The sequence below is a fragment of the Populus euphratica genome, unplaced genomic scaffold (genome assembly GCF_000495115.2).
Source record: "Populus euphratica unplaced genomic scaffold, PopEup_1.0 scaffold11.1, whole genome shotgun sequence".
NCBI classification, from domain to species: Eukaryota; Viridiplantae; Streptophyta; class Magnoliopsida; order Malpighiales; family Salicaceae; genus Populus; species Populus euphratica.
Genome location: NW_011499878.1, coordinates 985633 through 1005492, shown reverse-complemented (window position 1 = coordinate 1005492; position 19860 = coordinate 985633). Strand labels below are relative to the sequence as shown.

General features: G+C 32.9%; 2 protein-coding genes and 2 long non-coding RNA genes across 4 annotated transcripts; 2 read left to right on the top strand and 2 right to left on the bottom strand.

The window, feature by feature from the left end:
* Nucleotides 1-39: 39 nt before the first annotated feature.
* LOC105128807 (uncharacterized) lies at nt 40-890 on the top strand. The gene is made up of 2 exons (XR_842951.1): nt 40-494; nt 625-890. It is a non-coding gene; the product is annotated as an uncharacterized LOC105128807 (long non-coding RNA).
* Nucleotides 891-9465: 8575 nt separating this feature from the next.
* Nucleotides 9466-12631, top strand: LOC105128806 (protein WALLS ARE THIN 1-like). The gene is made up of 6 exons (XM_011030632.1): nt 9466-9769; nt 9873-9935; nt 10041-10157; nt 10325-10775; nt 11623-11774; nt 12114-12631. The coding sequence occupies exons 1-6, from the start codon at nt 9546-9548 to the stop codon at nt 12304-12306; spliced, it is 1200 nt and encodes a 399-aa protein (XP_011028934.1). The 5' UTR covers nt 9466-9545; the 3' UTR covers nt 12307-12631.
* Nucleotides 12632-14335: 1704 nt separating this feature from the next.
* LOC105128799 (protein NRT1/ PTR FAMILY 8.2-like) lies at nt 14336-17042 on the bottom strand. The gene is made up of 3 exons (XM_011030625.1): nt 16873-17042; nt 15677-16233; nt 14336-15299 (listed from the first exon to the last, which is right to left on the bottom strand). The coding sequence occupies exons 1-3, from the start codon at nt 17029-17031 to the stop codon at nt 14423-14425; spliced, it is 1593 nt and encodes a 530-aa protein (XP_011028927.1). The 5' UTR covers nt 17032-17042; the 3' UTR covers nt 14336-14422.
* A 479-nt stretch (nt 17043-17521) lies between these two features.
* LOC105128800 (uncharacterized) lies at nt 17522-18054 on the bottom strand. Its single transcript, XR_842949.1, has 3 exons — nt 17956-18054; nt 17758-17866; nt 17522-17577 (listed from the first exon to the last, which is right to left on the bottom strand). It is a non-coding gene; the product is annotated as an uncharacterized LOC105128800 (long non-coding RNA).
* Between the last annotated feature and the right edge of the window lie 1806 nt (nt 18055-19860).

Here is a 19860-nt window from a genome sequence, read left to right as displayed (position 1 = left end):
TCCCTACAAGGTAAGCATGACACTTTTTATCTGAATTGTCATTCCTGTGTTTTTGTTTTGCTAGAAGACCCTGAGTCAAATTGCACCAGGCTTGTGTACTCCTAGTTATTATTGGATATAACAATGTGAAGATTTTGATATTTTGTTTCACCCTGGGACTTACTTGCTCCCCACGCTCTTTGGCGTCTGGCAACTATTGGGATTGACTGACCTAGCAAATACACAAGCTATGAATTTCTGTTTGTGCTTGTTCATGTGTATATGTGTGAAATGTGAAAATTGTCTCTATGGCTCTTGATATTTTGTTTAGCCCAGGGATTTACTTGTTCCATAATGTTATCTGATGTCCGGCAACTATTGGAATTGACTGCTCTACCAACTCCACTATCTGATGTCCGGCAAGTTGTGGGCTAGATGAGGAAAGATTGATCTTGATGAACTTAAGGTTGCATAAAATTGACGGCTTTGAAAGGAAAAATATTGCATATTGGATGGTGGGTTTTCCTTTCCCAAGCTGTTGTTTGCCTTTCCTTCCATAACTCTCCCCTCCAAGCACCGTGTATTCTCAGAACTGGCTTTCAAGCACCACATCTGATCATCACTCGTGCACATAATTCCTGGCAGGACTAAAATTATGGAGAGCATCTTCTCATTCCTTTAGGCGCGTGCTGGTGTAACACCATTGGTTTAAATATATGGCATAGATACAGATTCATAAGCAGTGGCTGGGGGTTCCCTTCATCTTGATAGTTTGATTGAAGTCGTGTTTGTGATGTTTGATTGCATTCGTTCAGCAGACAAAACCAAAGCCAACATATGGTTCTGTTGATATGGTATTTAATTAGTGCTTTAGGTGTCATTCTAAGAAGATTATCTTTTTATCTGACAAATTTATCGATTTGTAGAAGTAAAGCTAAGCAGAAGCCGAAAAGCAGGATAGAGCCACGCAGATGAACAAGCTAGTCAATTTTGATGTCTCTTGATGCCTTAAATCACAAATAAAGATTTGCAGTAAGAAAGGAGGGATTTAACGACAGAAATCAATGCATAAAAGATTGATCAAAACCTTTATTAGTTTTTTTCGTATGGGGTACAAAAACCCTTTATTAATTTGAATTCAATGGACCATATCACACGCAATTTTTGTGATTAATCGAATCTATCCAATCATGTTGGGTGTTGAAAAAAGCATTTGAAACTATTTTCACCAAATATCACTATGTCTTAACCTCTTTGATTGTGATATGGTGGTGGGTGGATTCACTTTATGTGCCTAAAGAGCCAAACAAAAGCAATAAAGAATCACTAGTGCGTTTATCTGCTAGTGTGTGAAAACCAGGAAAGAGCCACCCACATAAAGCTAGAGGGATCTTTCCAAAGGATGGAAGCTGGTTTGGTTATAATTCCTCGTTTTTTTCATTTCGTTGTGATTTTCTAAAAATTATTTTTTATTTTTTAATATTTATTTACTATTAAAAAAATAATTAATTAATAATACTTTTCAATCAAAAGTAGATTTAGTCTGATTTTTAATAAAATACTTTTTTATTTATTTTCTGCAGAAAATATTTTTAAAAAAACTCAAAAAAATCTTGTTATTTATTGATTATGTTAAATTTGATTCTTAATTTTTTAATTGTTATATATGCTGTTTTGAATCTTTTTTTCTCTTTAATTTTTTCTATTAAAATTTAATTTTTATATAAACTTTTGGTCATCATTTTTTTAATTATTATTTTTTTTCTCTTATTTTTTTAATTAAATTTATTTATCTATCAGATTTGATCTTTATTTTTTTCTCTTATTTTTTGTAATTAAATTTCTTTATCTATCAGATTTAATCTTTATTTTTTTATTATATTTATTTTATTTAAAATAATTCATAAAATTAATTTTTAATTTTTTTATCTGTCAGATTTAGTCTTTATTATTTTAATTATTATTAATTTATTTGAAAAAATTTATGAAATTAGATTTTTTTTTAATTTTATTATTTTCTAACCTTTTTATTTATTAGATTTAGTCTTAATTATTAAAAAATGATAAGAATAAGAAAACAAAACCTGGAATTTAGTCATTCTCAAGAAGATTTTTGTGAATAAGCAACTACAACAAAAAGAATAAGTAGCAGCAGCAGGGAAAAAAAAAAAAAACCAATACTAAAAGGGATTAAAGATGTTGCCGCATCCAGAATTACCGCATCAGAACATGCCCTTGATTCGGACTCACAATTCAGGAATATATCGGCACATCAGGACCGTGTCCGAGGAACTACACGCAGAGTTTACCAGATTTTCTCTTGAATTCTCACAGCATTAGGGGGGGTGGGGGGGGCCTGTTAACTAAATTAGCAACTTGATCCATTAATTAGTCGCAAGGTGCATGCAGCCTGTCGTTCAAATATCATATCAGGCAAAGAAATTCAGGCACAAGACATGCTGTTTGAATGCTAGAGAATTGACGGTGTACATGGACTTGGAACACATAAATCAAGGGCACAGGACAGGGTACTCGCGTAAGCTTTTGCAAATGAAAACGTCAAAGCACTTTCACTGTATTAACAGTCTACATCGTACCTCCACTGTTCTCTCTCCCGTCTTCTTCACTCATGCCTTCACAATATTGATGTTCAATTATGTGTTTTAACTTTTATTTTGTGGAAAGGCGAGTTTCTACTGTACATCTCCCAGAAAAGCCGAAAGACCCTCTGGAAGAAGAACTATCGAAAATCTAGAATTTGGTTCAACATTTTCACATTAATCTACTCAGTTTTTTTTAAATATATAAAAAATAATATAAAATATTAGCCGTTTTAATATTAAAAATAATAATAATAACATTGAAGGGTATTCATTTATTAGTTACAATTTAGTTTTATCTTCAATTTCTAATATTTTCTAGTTAAAATTCTCAATTTTTCCTCCTAAAAACGAAACCAAAAGAGAATTTTAAAAGGGCAGTTTGGACTTTAAAAAAAGTAAACAGTCATCTCCGGAACTATCTTATGGTTTTCATGAAAAATTATAAAAAAGAGACTAAATAATAATTTATTCACCATGTACAAGGCGATACTAAAATAAAAATAGAATGAATTTCCTTACCACGTTTTTCAACCCCAGGACTCAGGAGGGACCATGGCATCCCCAAAATTGGATAATGTTCTTGTATTAATCCTAGACGTACATAATCTTTAAATATACCCTTCAATTGAAGGCATGTTTTTGAAAATATCTACACTTTGCATCCTCAAATAATTAACTATACTCTATAGCCCTTATTAGTTTACGTTATTTTTAAATATATCCTAATAAATTTCCAACAGCAGGGGCAGAAATAAAATTGTTAAAAATATTTTTTTTACACGGTACAAAATATATCATATAAACTTAAATAATAAATTCAAATTATAAAATTATAAGTAATATATTTTAACAAATTTTATATTAATAATTTCAATCCAATAATAATTAACAATATAACTCAATTAAAATAAACAATAAAAAAATTCAAATACCTTTACTTTCTTCATACTGATTTCTCTACTTCTTGGACATATCAGCCTACTTACTTCATCATTTATAAAAAATAAATCCCTTAAAATTTTGATAGACCGCAAGGGTCAAGTATACCAATTTATAATTTTTATTCAATATATTTGCTAGTTAAAACAAAGTAATATATCAATTAATATGTTAATAGTTTACATAAAAAATTGTGAAGAATAAATATGTATTTTGATTTTACGGAAATGAAATCTATAAATAACTTATATCATTAAAAAAATTATAATAATTATAGTCAAAATCAAGTTTTGCAAGATATAAATTTAAAACAATAAAAATATTAAGATACAAAATTACCATAATAATTTTATATTTTTTTTAAACTAGTAAAATCAATTCGATTTTACTGAATTTGAACGCATTTGATCAAGTTTATTAATTTTAAAATTTTAATTTTGACATGTTAAATATATAATCAAACACCTTTACTTTTTTCGTACTAATTTCTCTTGGACATATCAGCCTACTTATTTCATCATTTACAAAAAATAAATCCCTTAAAATTTTGATAGACCGCAAGGGTCAAGTATACCAATTTATAATTTTTATTCAATATATTTGCTAGTTAAAACAAAGTAATATATCAATTAATATGTTAATAGTTTACATAAAAAATTGTGAAAAATAAATATGTATTTTAATTTTACGGAAATGAAATCTATAAATAACTTATATAGTTAAAAAAATTATAATAATTATAGTCAAAATCAAGTTTTGCAAGATATAAATTTAAAACAATAAAAATATTAAGATACAAAATTACCATAATAATTTATATTTTTTAAAAACTAGTAAAATCAATTCAATTTTACTGAATTTGAACGCATTTGACCAAGTTTATTAATTTTTAAATTTTAATTTTGACATGTTAAATATATATTAATTCATAAAATTATAAAATATTAAGACTCAACTCACTTTTTTTCTTCTTCTTCTTCTTCTTTTTTTTTCTCAGAACCTTGAACATAAATTCAGCTACTGGCCCCTGCCTGCAGGATAAGAGGCAGCTTTGTAAGCTTTAAGGTGAAAGACTAGTTGAACTCGATGGGTCTAAAATGAACGATCTCTAGATCTGTTGAATGTAACCAAATGTTAATTAATGGTGAGAGAACAGGCACACTGAAGGTGACATAGCATGAGCAATCAATTTGATATTGATGAATCATCGGAATTATCAAGGCAACGTTGCCCATGCAAATTGATTAACGGGAAACGTTGTCCACAAAGTGCTCAACATGATGTTAGGGCGTGAGGGAAATGGTTCAAGATTCATTCAACTAGTTCATGATCAGTCCTGTTAAAATTCAATGCTCTCATCTCTAATGTCTTAATCATGGCCGTTTAAAACTTGATATATATATGGGCTTGTTGATTACGCTACCCCCCTCTTAATCTACTTAATTACATGACTAATGTTGTTCTTTCATGTTATTTCTGTGTACATGTTTGTTTTCACAGTAGCTTTTGTTTTTGAATAATTTTTATATTTTGATATAAAAAATAAAATAATATATTTTTTAAATTATTATTTTAGTTTTGAAACTAAATTATTTTTTATTTAGATTTTAAATAAATTATTTCTAGTATTTTCTTTTAAAAAGAACATTATTTGTGTGTGTGTGTGTATATTTCAAACTCTTAGTGATAATGTTGAGAAACAAATTATACAATCTAAGCATAACAATTTAAGAATAAATGCTTATTGATACATGGAAGTTTAAGCACATACTATGTATCATATTTATTTGATAATAACGGATCAAATTCTTTTTTTAAAAGATGAAATTAAAGGTAATAGCCACCAATAAAATTAAATCGCCTTCATAATCTCCATGACATTAATACTTAGAGCTTGGTTATGTATTTCATGTCAAAGAAACTTTTTAATTCAATGGATCTAGTATAAAAAAACTTTTTAATTTAAAAGTGTGAAATTTTAAAATATAATTTATATTATTTTTTAACATATTCTTTTAATTGAAAGATTTTTAAACTTAAAGTTTTCAAAAATTAATCCACACTATCTTGTATTTAATTTTTATTAAATAAAATAAGAGTTGTTAGATTTAAACTTATGACTATTTGATTAATAAAGTTCTGATATCATAATAAAAAAAATATTTTAATTTTAAAACTTAAACTATTAAATAAAATCTCATTTATATTATTATTTAAAATGCTAAATAATTTTTTATTGGGGTTATTACTCCATCCAAAATATATTGAAATATATATAACTCTCGTTTTTTACAATTTTTTTATTTGATACTACACTGAAATTTAAAAAGGCTAATTGAAAAACTTAGCTTATAGTAGAGTTAACATGGATATAATATTCCTAAAAAAAAAAAAAAGTTAACGTGTATCATAACGGATAATAACATGCAGCAAGGAGAACCGTGCGTGCCTGAACTCATAATTAAGCAGGTCCGTACTATTTAAGGTGAGTTGATTACGCTAATAGAGAAGAAGGTCAAGAACAGGCCCCGCTTGACTCCCACAAACACCAATAATTTCCCGTGGTAAGCTAATATAAATCTGAGTCTTGTTCTATACAATATCTTGTCGGAAGCTAAACTGTAGATGTCATCAATGGCTAGCCAAAACTGATAACAAATCTTTAATCAACTTCTGATGATGAAGTTTAACGAAAGTTGAAGCAAGCACCGCATGGTTTCTTGGACAGGGATTTCAAGCTTACCCTGTGATACGATTTCGGACCACACCCTACCTCTCAATAAGCACATGTAATGTTGGTAGAGTCACCCTTGGTGTCACCATAGAAAAAGAAGAAGAAATTGAAGAAGAAGAATCTTAGGTATCTCTTGCGAAGTATTTCTTTTTTAACCATGAAGGCTATGCTTATTTATGTGGGGCATTCTTTATTTTGTTCCAATTACGTATTTAAAATTAATTAGTTAATTAATATACATGATAATTTTATACAAAAAATACTCTCTTGAAACGTTAGTTAAAAAAAACTATAATTTATAATTTTATAATTTTAATTTTTTTAAATTGCAACTATAAAAAAATATCACAAGGCAAAATAAACACTAACCATAAACTAATCAATGGGTTTTTTTTTTCAAATCCCAAATTATATTATAACATTAAAATTCTGATGGATCTTTACTCTCCTCATTGAATAGTCCATATTTATATAGTTTGATTGGAAAAATAAATTAGTATTGGTGTATTAAAGCATGATTTTTATTCAAGAAGATAATTTCCATGATCAACAAGTTCTTTAATCAATGGCCTCCAAGTACGGATATTCTCCCTTATGATTTTTTTAGGCAGGATCTTTCAACTTTTTTCTATGTCTATGAAGAATCATGGATAAATGAAAGTCCACTACACTCTTTTCTAGTTTGTGCTTTGCCAAATGCCCCTACCATTCTGAATATTTGGGATCTCTTGCTTTCTGCTCCAAAAACCAAATAAAGGTTGATAATTAAAGAGAAAAATGAAATCCCATGTTTCTTAACCTTTTTCTATTAAGATAAACATCACTATAGAAGTATCATTATTATGTCAAATTTTTTTCCCTTTACTTTAAATGAAAGGAAGAGAAAATGTAATGTGTTTAATTAATTTAAGCTTGAGTCAACTGATCGAGTCGACTTGGACCTAGACCGGGCAAACACACTGGCTTTGAAGACCGAGCAATATCTACTCTCGCTGCCAGGCATCTACTTATATGACCCAAAAGAGAATTAATGAAGGTGGGAAAATGCAATCAAGATCACAACTGGAATTAATGGTCAGGGTGGTGTCCGGCGGGTTCATGCCGGCCGGGTCAGACAACCTCTTCTCCTGCAAGACCCGACTGTCATTATTATACGCTATGCATACGTACAAATGAGCTTATAATAAAAGCATTCTGTGTCAGCTAGAAACACTTTCTAAAGATGAAAAGGCTTAATATATTCTTACTGGGCAGGGCCCCTTCTTTTGAATTTTAGAATGATGGCGTTCTCGATCAATGGAGGGGGGGCAGCATGTCTCTTAAAGCAAGGCTAGTTGATCGCAGAACACAGCCCACATCAGAGCAACCTTTGAGAGTGGGAACCTTAGTGGAAATACTTCATTAGGTCCCTTGAGAGCAGGATCAGTCTCTTATAAAACTAATCATAATTCACACTTTAATTCTCCTAATTGTATCTTGTTCAAGCTACTAATTAAATAAAAAGGATCGCGAACAAAAAAGTGGGATTCCTCCTGTTGGCAGCTACTTTTTTCTATACTACGGTGCTTTACCCAAAGTGATAAACATTTCCCACCCTTTCTTTCTAACAATGGTGGACCTGCATCTAAATTCAAAGGAGGCTTCGCCTATCAAGAATCTCGGTCTAGTAGCTAAGGAGATTGTTTAACAAGTCAAATTGGAGATTTTAATTGCTTAAGTTTTCCTCTTTAATTCCTTCGTGGATTAATCTTTTGCACAGTCTATGCTACTGGATAGCCATCTGGTTTTTTCAGAATCACTTGTGGCATCGTTCAGATTCTTGGTTTCGAGCCGGATCATAACTGATAAGGGATTAATGTGCTTGAAATAGCAGGGCATGTTAAATAATAAAATAAATAATATTATCTTAAAAAAAAAACTTCGTAACCAAGGGTTAAGTATCACATTTGTGGAATCCACCATTAGATTCTATATCAAGGGTTAGGATGCATTAATGAATCAGTTATTTTGAAACTTTTTCTTATATTTCTTCTTATTATTATTTATCATTTGCGGTTTCAAAATGGTTCATAAATATCCAATATCTATACCAAAAAATAAACCTAAAGTGTTGATCAAGGCACGTCAGTATGCAAATGGCTTCCATAAGAGTGGATATATAATAAAAAATAATAAAAATATTTTAAGCATCCTAGAGTTACTCTAATATTACACTTTACCTTAATTGTTTTGAAAATTACAAAAAAATTTCTTGATTAACGAAAAAATTTCAATATCCTCTATCAAATAAATTAGATGAAATTGAGAAGTTATTTTAGTTTCTAATTAATCCTCTATCAAATAAATAAGTTATTTTAACATTGTATGGGTTAATATTTTTTAAATATTAATTGAAATATAATGGCAATCTTTTAAATAATTTATTTTTTTTGTTGATTATTTTGCACGTGCATGTAAATATTATCAAATTATAAACTATAGAATATAAATGTAATTTCTAAGAGAATAGTGTAAGGTAAACAAAGGGTCAAGGTAATTTTTCTAAATAAAAATAAAGGATCTGCCTTATCAAATAGAAAAATAGACTGTTCTATATAATATGGTCTCTAAACATCAATAACAAGATAAAAAAAATTGTAGGTCAATTAATGATACGAATGATTTTCTTTTTATTTTTGAAAAAAATGATTGTCTTAATCACCTGTACCCATAAATTAGAAATAATATTAAATAATATGTGGAAAAATACAATAAATGTAAAGCTCTAGTGCTGCGTGTAAATGTGGGGGTAGTATGGTGGGTTTCACGGGGGGTGAGGACGCATGGGGTAACCACCACCCACCTCCCCTCGTGCGCGCTACTTTCAATGGCGGCTCTTCCCTCCCTTGACAATTATCATCATTAATGGCATGGTGCCAAAACATAGCTCGCCTGCTAGATAATAATAATCTCCCTCCCCTCTCTCTACAGTCTCTATCTCTTGATATAGTAAGCTAGTGGAACAGAGGTTGTCGTGTCAGCTAAGGAGGGTGGAATAGAAAAGACTGGGAGGGCACCAAAAACATTTGAAGGCTATTAACAGTTGACGTGACGTCTTTTAAGGGCCCATGTGGGCCCTCCATGGGCCCTTGTGGGCCATTACCTTCCATGTTACAATACCTTACATTTTCTTTCACTCACTTCAAACTTATTTATACCACCCCAGTTCATCCTTTTCTCTCCACAGCTCCCCTTCACGTCTTCCTTCAACCCATCCCTTTATTGCTAGTTTTTTCAAGTCTTGGTTTGCAATGGCTGATGTTGGCGGTTCAACCTCTTCAGGTAGAATGTGGTGTTCAGTTCCTGAAAGATTCCAACTGCACCTGGCCATGTTGGCCTTGCAGTTTGGTTATGCTGGTTTCCATGTGGTCTCCAGGGCTGCCCTAAATATGGGAGTTAGCAAGCTTGTTTTCCCAGTTTATAGGAACACCATCGCTTTGCTTCTGCTCCTTCCCTTTGCATATTTTCTAGAAAAGTACAGCACTGATATCCATTAATCTAACCTATTTTCTCATCAGTCATCCTTTATATATGTATACGTTTAAGGAATATAATTTTCTTCTCGTTTCTTTATTCAGGAAGGAGAGGCCAGCACTTACTCTAAACTTTGTCCTCCAGTTCTTCCTCCTTGCCCTTGTCGGGTATGACTCAATATATAACTCAAAATTGAAAAAAAGGAAGAAAATCAAGATTCCAAAAGAGAACTATAACTCATTTTCGTGTTTTGTTTCCTGTGTGATGAGCAGAATAACAGCAAACCAAGGATTCTACTTGCTGGGCCTGGAAAACACGTCTCCAACTTTCGCATCAGCAATCCAAAACTCTGTCCCTGCCATCACCTTTCTCATGGCAGCCCTACTGCGGCAAGCCCCCTTTCCTTACCTCTCCTCTCTCTCTTTAGTCTCACATCGAATCAAACTTTTAATTTAGTATACACAAAAACCTGCAGCAAGGGTAAACATACATTTTTGTTTTCCTCTGCCACCTAAAGTTCTTTTCGTGAAATGTGTTATTTTCTTTTATTTTGCAGGATAGAGAAAGTTAGAATAAACAGAAGAGATGGAATAGCAAAAGTACTAGGAACTATCTGCTGTGTAGCAGGGGCCTCCGTGATCACTCTATATAATGGTCCAGTCATATACAGCCCAGCCCCGCATCTAAACAGACCCGCACCTATGTTTGTTTCACTTGGAGATGCCAGGGCCAAGAACTGGACCCTTGGTTGCATCTACCTCATCGGCCATTGCTTGAAGAGCTGTGCCCTTGGTTGCATCTACCTCATCGGCCATTGCTTGTCCTGGTCTGGTTGGCTTGTGTTGCAGGCACCAGTTCTGAAGAAGTACCCTGCTAGGCTCTCGGTCACCTCTTACACCTGTTTCTTTGGGCTCATTCAGTTCTTGATTATTGCTGCCTTCATGGAGAGAGACCCACAGGCTTGGATTTTCCAGTCTGGTGGAGAACTCTTCACTATCCTCTATGCAGTTAGTATTTATCTGACCCGTATTCCTCTTTGAGATAATTCAGTCTCCTGCTCTGATAAGTTAACTAGTTTCCTAAACCGAACATTATGGTATAGACAGCATGAGATTAGCCAGTTTAATTAACTTGAACTTACTTAGGTATTCCTGTTTTTTTCTGTTTGGGGAACATTAATCATGACAACGAGAGCAAGTCAGATCATAAATCAAATCAAGGGTCTTAATATTTATTCACTAGTCACCTTTTTTTAATAACTAATTAAATACAGTTTTTATTATTTTTTTAATATGAAATCCTTTATAACATAAATATTTATTTATTTTTATTGATTTAAAGTTTCCATGGTTACTGTTTTTGCTCTTTTTTTTTTAATTATGAAAAAATAGCTTGTTGAATTTTAGTGTCTGCGATGGATGATTGCTTGAAAATAGATTTAAATAAATTTTTTAAATTTTATTTTTATTTTTAATATTAAAACGTTAAAATTATCAAATGACACTATATAAAACATTCAAGTAAAATATATTTTTAAAGATATTTTAAGAAAAAAAAAAACTACCAGTCCAGTCCAGTGGGGGCTTTAAAATCCTGTCAAGTCTTAAATCAGAGATAAAAGGGTAGCTTTGTTGTAGTCTTTGTACATGTGCGAACCCCAGTTGCTGATCAGTCATATGCTACCTTTATCTTTATTGATACACTATATTTTTTTAGCCTTCTCCGTATACATTGTAAGCTTCTCTCTAGTTGTTATATGATATGATCTAAAAGTGGCTATGCAATAATGTAGAGTGGTGGGTGTTTTGAAAATGAAGTGAGGAAGAAACTTCTTTTATTGTTGGAAAATTGCAGGGAGTGGTAGCATCAGGGATTGCCTTCGCTGTACAGATATGGTGCATTGACAGAGGTGGCCCTGTCTTTGTGGCTGTTTATCAACCTGTTCAGACTCTTGTTGTCGCTATTATGGCCTCCATTGCTTTAGGGGAAGAATTCTATTTAGGAGGGTAGGTCCCTTGTTTTTTTATTTATTATTTTTTAATTATGAATTCTATTGGCTCCACGTCTATCCCCAGCCATAAGGATTAACAATAATTTTTGGGATTTTTAACTAATCTTTGACTAGTTTAAATGACCAAAATATCCTTTCCATTTATTGGTATTTCTTTTCTTTATTCCTTCCCAAAGGACAAGGTCACAGGGGTCTGTGGTAGAGCTAGGGCAGACAACTGCTGATGAGGGCACAGGAGAACGATCAGTATTGATCACACTGGAGTGTGTATAGATTTAATATTTTTTTCCTGATGGGATATGCTTTTTTGTTTGTTATGACTCTGTGTGTACAGGATCATTGGGGCAGTGTTGATCATTATAGGATTGTACCTGGTCCTATGGGGCAAAAGTGAAGAAAAGAAGTTCTTGGCTTTGGAAAAGGCTGCCATTCAGTCCACTCCTGAGCATGGAATCAGCAGGGCTCAAACCCACATCAAGACCTCCCTCACTCAGCCACTTCTCCCCTCGTCAACAGAAAATGTTTGACTGGCAAAGCCTCTTAACTCTTAACCACACAGTTGGCCGGAGAGCCAAGGTCCCATGAAAAAGAAGAAAAGAAGGCACTGCTCTATTAATTAAGATGGCTTGTGTGTGTATGAAGTTCTTTTAATTTTTTTTTCCGTATGTTTCAGTCATTTCATGTTAGTAGCTAGGAGGTTGAGAAAAGGGAGATTTTGAGGGGATGGACATTATGATTATCATCACTAATGTGGCCCTAAAGGCCTGAAATCCCCTGTGCTTTCTTTATATATATGTTAAATTATGGTTTGTTTTACGAAATTATAAAGATATGCAGATTGCAAAAAGCTAATGCTCCAAGATCATCGTCATGGATTCGACCCCACTTTACTAATTTTGATACCCATTTTCATTTTACAAGCATGCACGCTCGTCTTCATATTGCCGTCTTGACATTGCCCTTGTTGAAAATAATTTTGGTCGGAAAGTACTGATCATTTTATCCGATCATGATGATGTATAGTCATATATGCATGTAAAACATCGACCGCATTATTAAGAGACTAGGCCGTTGAGCCTCTGGTGTCCATACAGGACAAAGAAGAATATATTTTAATGTCCTCCACAAGGGGATGCGAGAATTGACCTCCAAGAAATGAGTGCGAGATTTGCATGCCAAGTCTTCACTACGTTTTCCACTTCTGATCACTGGTGAATTCGATCAATCTTTTTTTGAGTTGTGGCATGGTTAAGCTTTGTTTGGGACTTGAGCATTTCTCTTGTATTTATTGGTTTCGAATTTCAGTAATTACACTTTTATTTAGGCCAAGATTAGAAAAATCTTGTAGCATATTCATAAATCACCCGCACCTAGTTTAAACTAAAAGAAATTAAGAAAAACAATCTGTTATTTAATAGTTCAAAATATTGAATTGATATAAGTTTTTAATATGATATTAGAATTTTAATAATCAAGTAATAAAGAATTTAAATCTTACTATCTTATTTTATCTAATAATTAAACTAGGTTAATTTGGACTCACAGCCATGATCTTCAGCTGTAACTGAGTAGTTTGGCACTTGAAGTTTTTTTTGTTGAAAATCGGGGTTTGGCACTTGAAGTTGACCCTCACTCTCTAGATATGGTTGATCCGTATAGGACTCGTTCCTCGGTCCCCCACAGCCCCAATCCGAGTAAAATGATCATTATTTTCGATGAATTACGCATTTGAATGAAGATTAAAATGTCTGTTCTAGGCGACTCTGTCGAAGAAGGCTTGGGGTAGGATTTTATCATATGGGGAAGGCGTAGAATATGATATAAGCTCCTGATCTCTCCTTGGTCTGAAGCTCCTCCATCAGGCAGTAGCAACTCCTGAGTTCGCAGACTATTTCTAGTCAACCTCCAGCTGGAAGTGCCTGTCCTCAGCACTCCAATTTTACTACATGAACTTTTCTACAATCGGAGGCTAAAAGACAGTGGCAAACTGACAAAATTCTAGGTTAGATCAAGGGAGGATTGACGGATCCCAAGATCACATCATTAAAGATGATGATTAATAATTAATATCCACAAATACCACAAATAATTATCATGGAGCAATATTACTTTTCCAAAAGCATTTCTTTTAATCATGATGTGAATCGCATCCATACTAATCTTTAACAACTTTTCCCTTCTTCTAAAGAACATTTCGTGTCTAATCACTCTTCCTGCCAGGGATCATTAAAGAAAATCCCAATCCCAAAAAGTTAAACCCTTGTACATGTTTGACATTGCTTATCTTTAATGATTATATTTTAAAAAATATTTTTAATTACAATTTTTTTTAAATATATATTCATTGATACTATTATAAATAGAAATTCAACATGACATTTAATCTTCTACATAATTAAAAATTAAAAATATAATTATATATAGGAATGACATAAAAAACATAAACTATTTAACTATTAAAATAATTTTTATCTGTGGTTAGAAAAACAAAAAATACCACGATACTAGAAAATCTACTTTAGGCTAAAAAAAAAGGACCTGAATTGGCTACGAATAAAACTAAAATTATAAAATCTTACATTCAAGTGAAACAAGTTAGCAGCAGATACATTGAAAGAAACCAAATCAAGCAAATGCAATTACTTATAAGGCCACACCTCGGAATTCAACTGTATCCTCCTCATTTTCCATCAATGCACCATCATCACCCATGTCAACGGCACCCTCCTCTCTGAGCGTCCCAACTGCACCACCTCTACTCTTACAAACAACAGAAATGCACAAATAAACTACGAAATTAACCGCATTAATCACAGTCAACACCCAGTAGAAATAATCAAGCCCGCCTTTGTTAAGATTATTCCTTAACCACCCTTTGTCTTCTCCCCCAGTGGCACTTTCGATGATCTTAACTATTGCAGTGCTGAACCAATTTCCAATCCCGATCTCACTAAGAAACACTGCACTACTAATACTTCTTGTCCCATCAGCTGCTTCGTAGAAAAATTCTAGCTGTCCTACGTGGGTGAAAACTTCTGCACTGCCTATTAAAAAGAACTGTGGAAACAGCCAAAACACGCTCATGCCTGAAGAGTTAGGACTGTCGCGTCTCTTTTTTTCTACCAATGCTGCAGCTATCAGTGCAAATATGGAAATAAATAAACCAACTCCTATGCATTGCAATGATGTGATGCCGCGGGTGTGGCCGGTGCGTTTACGTAGGATAGGGACTGTTACTTTTTTGTAGATGGGGACGAGGATGAGGGCACTGAAAACAGGGACAGAAGCTGCTGGAATTTTTAAGTTGGAGCTGAGTTTTCGTTCCATGATGTTGGCCTGGTTGATGAAGAAGGTCGAGAGCTGATCAAAGGAGATGGAGATCAGTGCAATTGTGGATGCCCATACTGGGAGGATTCTGATAAAAGACTTGAATTCTTCTACTTGTGTTACTGTGCAAAGTCTCCAACGGTTCGCTGTGTCAGCCTCAGAATCTGTCACAACCGCTGCCTTGTCCAGGAAACTGCACCATAATATACAAGTCCCTTGAATTTTAGCTGGAAGGGAAAAACTCCGGACTGAACATCATGATCAAGCAATTATAGATCCATGAAAGATAATTAAACACGACATTATCAAGTTTTATTAAACATGTGGGATATCAAGTTTAAATATGAGAACTTCAAATGAAAATCTGATCAACTCTTATCTTCGAAGACAATCTCAAGGGACTGAATTGGACTTCATTGATGTTGAAGGTTGGCGTTTTAGCTCTAATTCAAAAACTAAAGCAAGATTATGGTTAAAATTAGCACCAGTGGACTATAGACTGTGTACATAGACACGACCAATAGCATTTCAGGGAGGGGACAACTAGACAACGCTTTGTTAAAAATTTACCTGTACTGTAAGGTGTGAAACAGCTTTTGGGAGCCCTTGATATCAGATTCCTTGGTAACCTCGTAAATCTCGGTTTGATGTCGAACCTGGACTCCATTCAAATGATTCCTTGCAGAAGCCACCATGACCTGAACAAACCTGGTGAAAGGGCTACCCATGGGCCTTTGGAAACGATAAAAAGGAATGCCAGCTGCTAAAATGATGGCAGAAATAACCATGGCCCCTGTAGGTAGCCCAAAACCTAAGGCCCATTCCTTATTTTCTTTTATGTATACCAAGACTATTATACCCAAGATAGCACCCATGTTTATAACAAAGAAGAACCAGTTGAAGAAAGCATATTTCTTTGGCACTTCTTCCACCTCTGCCTCGTCGAACTGATCAGCCCCAAAAGATGAGACACATGGCTTGATACCGCCGGTTCCAAGGGCAATAAGGGCCAGTGCACCATAGAGGAACCCTGTCTGGCCATCGGTTGCTTGTGGGCATAGCCTTACCATGCATTTTGGTGGACGTAAGCTGTCTATAGAAGCTGAGAGGGTCATTAATACCATTCCCTGCGGTTCAGACCAAAAACACAATTCGGTCGAGCAGCAAAATTAGGCCAATCTCATTTCTCAAGCACTGCTCTAGATTTTTTAAAGAAAAGATCATGTTGAATCCAATTTAGATGATTTGCAGGTACAGAATACAGAGCCTTGATTGTATAACATTAGAAGCCCAATTCAACGTTATGTCGCCTGCATGCTGGATGACTTGCTATTTTGATTTTTGTTTAAAAATATATTGAAATAATATACATTTTTTATTTATTAAAATTTATTTTTAATATTAGTACATTAAAATAATTTGAAAATATTAAAAAGTTAATTTAAAATAAATAAAAGATAAATTTTTTTATTTTTTATAAATAAAATGTAAAAACAAACATGCTTTTAAAGACATCTTTGTTTTTGTAGTAAAAATCATGTTTTATAAAATTTTAATTTTTTTGACTTGAAATTAGTTTTTTTTTGTTTTTAGATAGATTTAATGTATTAATATTAAAAATAAATTTTAAAAAATAATAAAATATTATTTTTATATATTTCTAAATAAAAAATATTTTAAAAAATAATTCCTCCCACGTAAACAAACACTACCTCGGTCACAGGCCATGTGGAAACTAAATGAAGGGGGAAATCCTGATTTCTTACTACTGTATAGATGCAAGAGAAAATAATGATGGTCCTGAATCGGCCCAGGTAAGCATCAGCACAAAACACTCCAAAGAGAGTGAGGACATAGGCAGCTCCAATCCAGTCAATCACATGAGTTGCAGCATTTGGAAGTGACTGATGCATTTCAAAGACCATGTAAGCTGCCATGTTCATGTTGGGAATTCCGACCGGTGATGTTCTGATACTTGCTCATATGAGAGCCAAGCACACTGACACAATATTTAACGTGGTTCGGCAAAACCGCCTACATCCACGGGAGAAGTCACTATATTTAGAGATAGAGAAAGAATACAAAACAAATACATGGAGGAGGAGGATTACACCCTCTCATACTCAACTCTCAACTCTCTTTGCTGCACTTGCAGCTGCTACAATGGCAGCAAGGCTGCTGCCATTGCAGCTCTCTCTTCCTTTCTACTCTCTTTACATTTTCATAATTCTCTTCACTCATTTTGCTCTCTTGCATATGCCTCTATTTATAGGCATTCATGGAGGCTTTTCTTCAACAAAGGTGGCTGCCAACTCCAACTCTTCTTCAACAATGGTGGCTGCCAACCTTTGACATCTTGGATGAGTGCACATGGTTGGTGCAATAACAAATAGTTGTTGCACATTAATGGCAACCAACCTAACAGTTCACAGCTATAGCAAAAAATGCTAGCCTCTCAGCAACTTCATTCACTACAAGCACCCAAAAAAAAAAAAGAAAAAAGAAAAAAGAAATCAGCCTCTCCTGGCCAAGAAGCCAAGTTGAAGGAGAGGGCACATGCATAAGCTGGCACCAAACAGCCAGGTTAAACAAAAATCATAAACATGAAATTAAACACATCAGACTCTGTTGTTCCTGAAACCATTAAGAACCTATAATAAAAGGAGCAGCTTTCGATCCTCCAGTAGTTCGCTTGTCTGCAGTTCTGCCTCGAATATCAACACAACCATTGCCTACCAAACTCGTTGGCATGCTTTCTTCCTGCTAAATCATCACCTACGTTACTAAGAGAACTACGCAGGGAGTGTAATATGAATATTCGAAAACATACTTGAAATTCCGAGATGAACCATTACCTAGTCGTCTGATGTTGGAGCTCTTGTGGGAATTGGGAATTTCTCTAGTGATTGTTGCATGAAAGATTGATAAAGAAGTTCATTGCCAAACGGTTCAATACAACTTTAAACCTCTTTGGAAACGCGAGCCCAACAGCATTTTCAAAAAATTGTACAAGAAATAAAAGCTCGGGACACACTAAATAAAACCAGCGAATACCATGTCCTCTCAAAAGAATAATTTTGATTTTGTCAATATCCATTTTTTTCTACCACCAAAAAACAGTTCAAACAATCCAAGTATAAGACTCCTCGTACGCATGATGAAATGATAAAACAAAAACATGATATTAAAATCCTTTTTGGAGATGAACTAGACCAATCTCATCTGTAACTAAGATCACTGTCAAAAGAGGAGTGGTTTGTAATATTTTTTATCAAAATAATTTTGTTACAATTTTTTTAAGTAAAATTCTTTAGTTTTTATCTGGTTAATTTAATAAGGTTAATTAACTAGGTTATTTGGGTTTCATTGGATCAATATTAAAATAAATTTAAATTTAAATTCAATATGAATTATATTTTATACGGTAAATTTTTAAGTTAGGTTTAATAACTAATATTTGAATATAATAGTGGATTCATGTTTAAAGGGTTCTGAAAATATCTAAGGCATTCATCTATTTATCGAATGATCGTTCCTTTCTTTTTATCCATCTCATTTCTGTCAGGATTTGGCAGCAACACGAGAAAGCTACTAAAAAGGCTGGTGTCGTGTTTAGAAGACAAGACGTGGCGCATAGACGACCTGTCCTCGCCGCAAGATCAACTGATCACGAGATAGACTACAGGTCGTTCTAAGGAAAAATGGGGTTGGTCATATGATTGGCACGTGGCCTCTTTGACTGACCGTTAGCTTGGCGCGTCCGCTGACTACCACTTTCGTCTCCCTCAGTCATCAATCTAACAACTCTTCTATCCTTTGGATGGTTGGCACTTGATAAGGGGAAACTGGTAGTTATCATACGGACGACGAACAAGATGAGAAATTGTTTAACTTTAAAAAAAATAAACTAGTTTACTACACGCTGCGGATTAGAAAAAATAAATTTTAAATCTATAATAAATATTCAGTCAAATAATAAATCTTTGATATTATTATTAGATTTGACGGGACAAGTTAATTTTAAAACTTTTTCATCTTATTTTTTATTTAACTTATATTTTAAATTATATTATTTAGAAATTACAGTAAAATAATCTAGTCAACTTAATAGTTTCAAAAGCAATATGAGTAACAGTTAAAAATATTATTAGACTTTAAAGAATTAATTTTTTAATATTAAAATAATAATATATTAAATTAATATAAATTTTGTTAGTTAATTTAAAAAAACCCGCAATTTTAATTAGAGATATTATTAAATTTAATAATTTTATTTTAATTTATTTATTATAAAATTATTCTAATTTCAAATGAATATTTTGATGCTTAATTTATACTAGATTTTATGAATATTTATTTTAAAATTATTCAAGTATTAAAGAATGAAATAAAAAGAAAACTAATGAAAGAATTAAAAGAGTGAAAAAAAAAAGAAAAAAAAGAGAGGCACCTTATTGCCCTGTTCATTTGAAGTGCAAGAAGGTGATTTAATATCTACTCATTTAATGTTTTTAGGAATAGTAATAACTAATGTTTGTGTATTTGAACATTTATTGTATAGAAAGCATATTCAAGTTTTAATGATTTTAATTTATTTAATTAACATGTGAAAAGAGAGGATTATCATTTATTATGTAACCTAAAATCTATCGAAAATCTTAGTTTATTTAATTACTATCTAATGAAAAGGACTGACTTCTATTATGTAATTCAAAACTCAATAATATTTTTTTTAATTAACTAATATATATGAG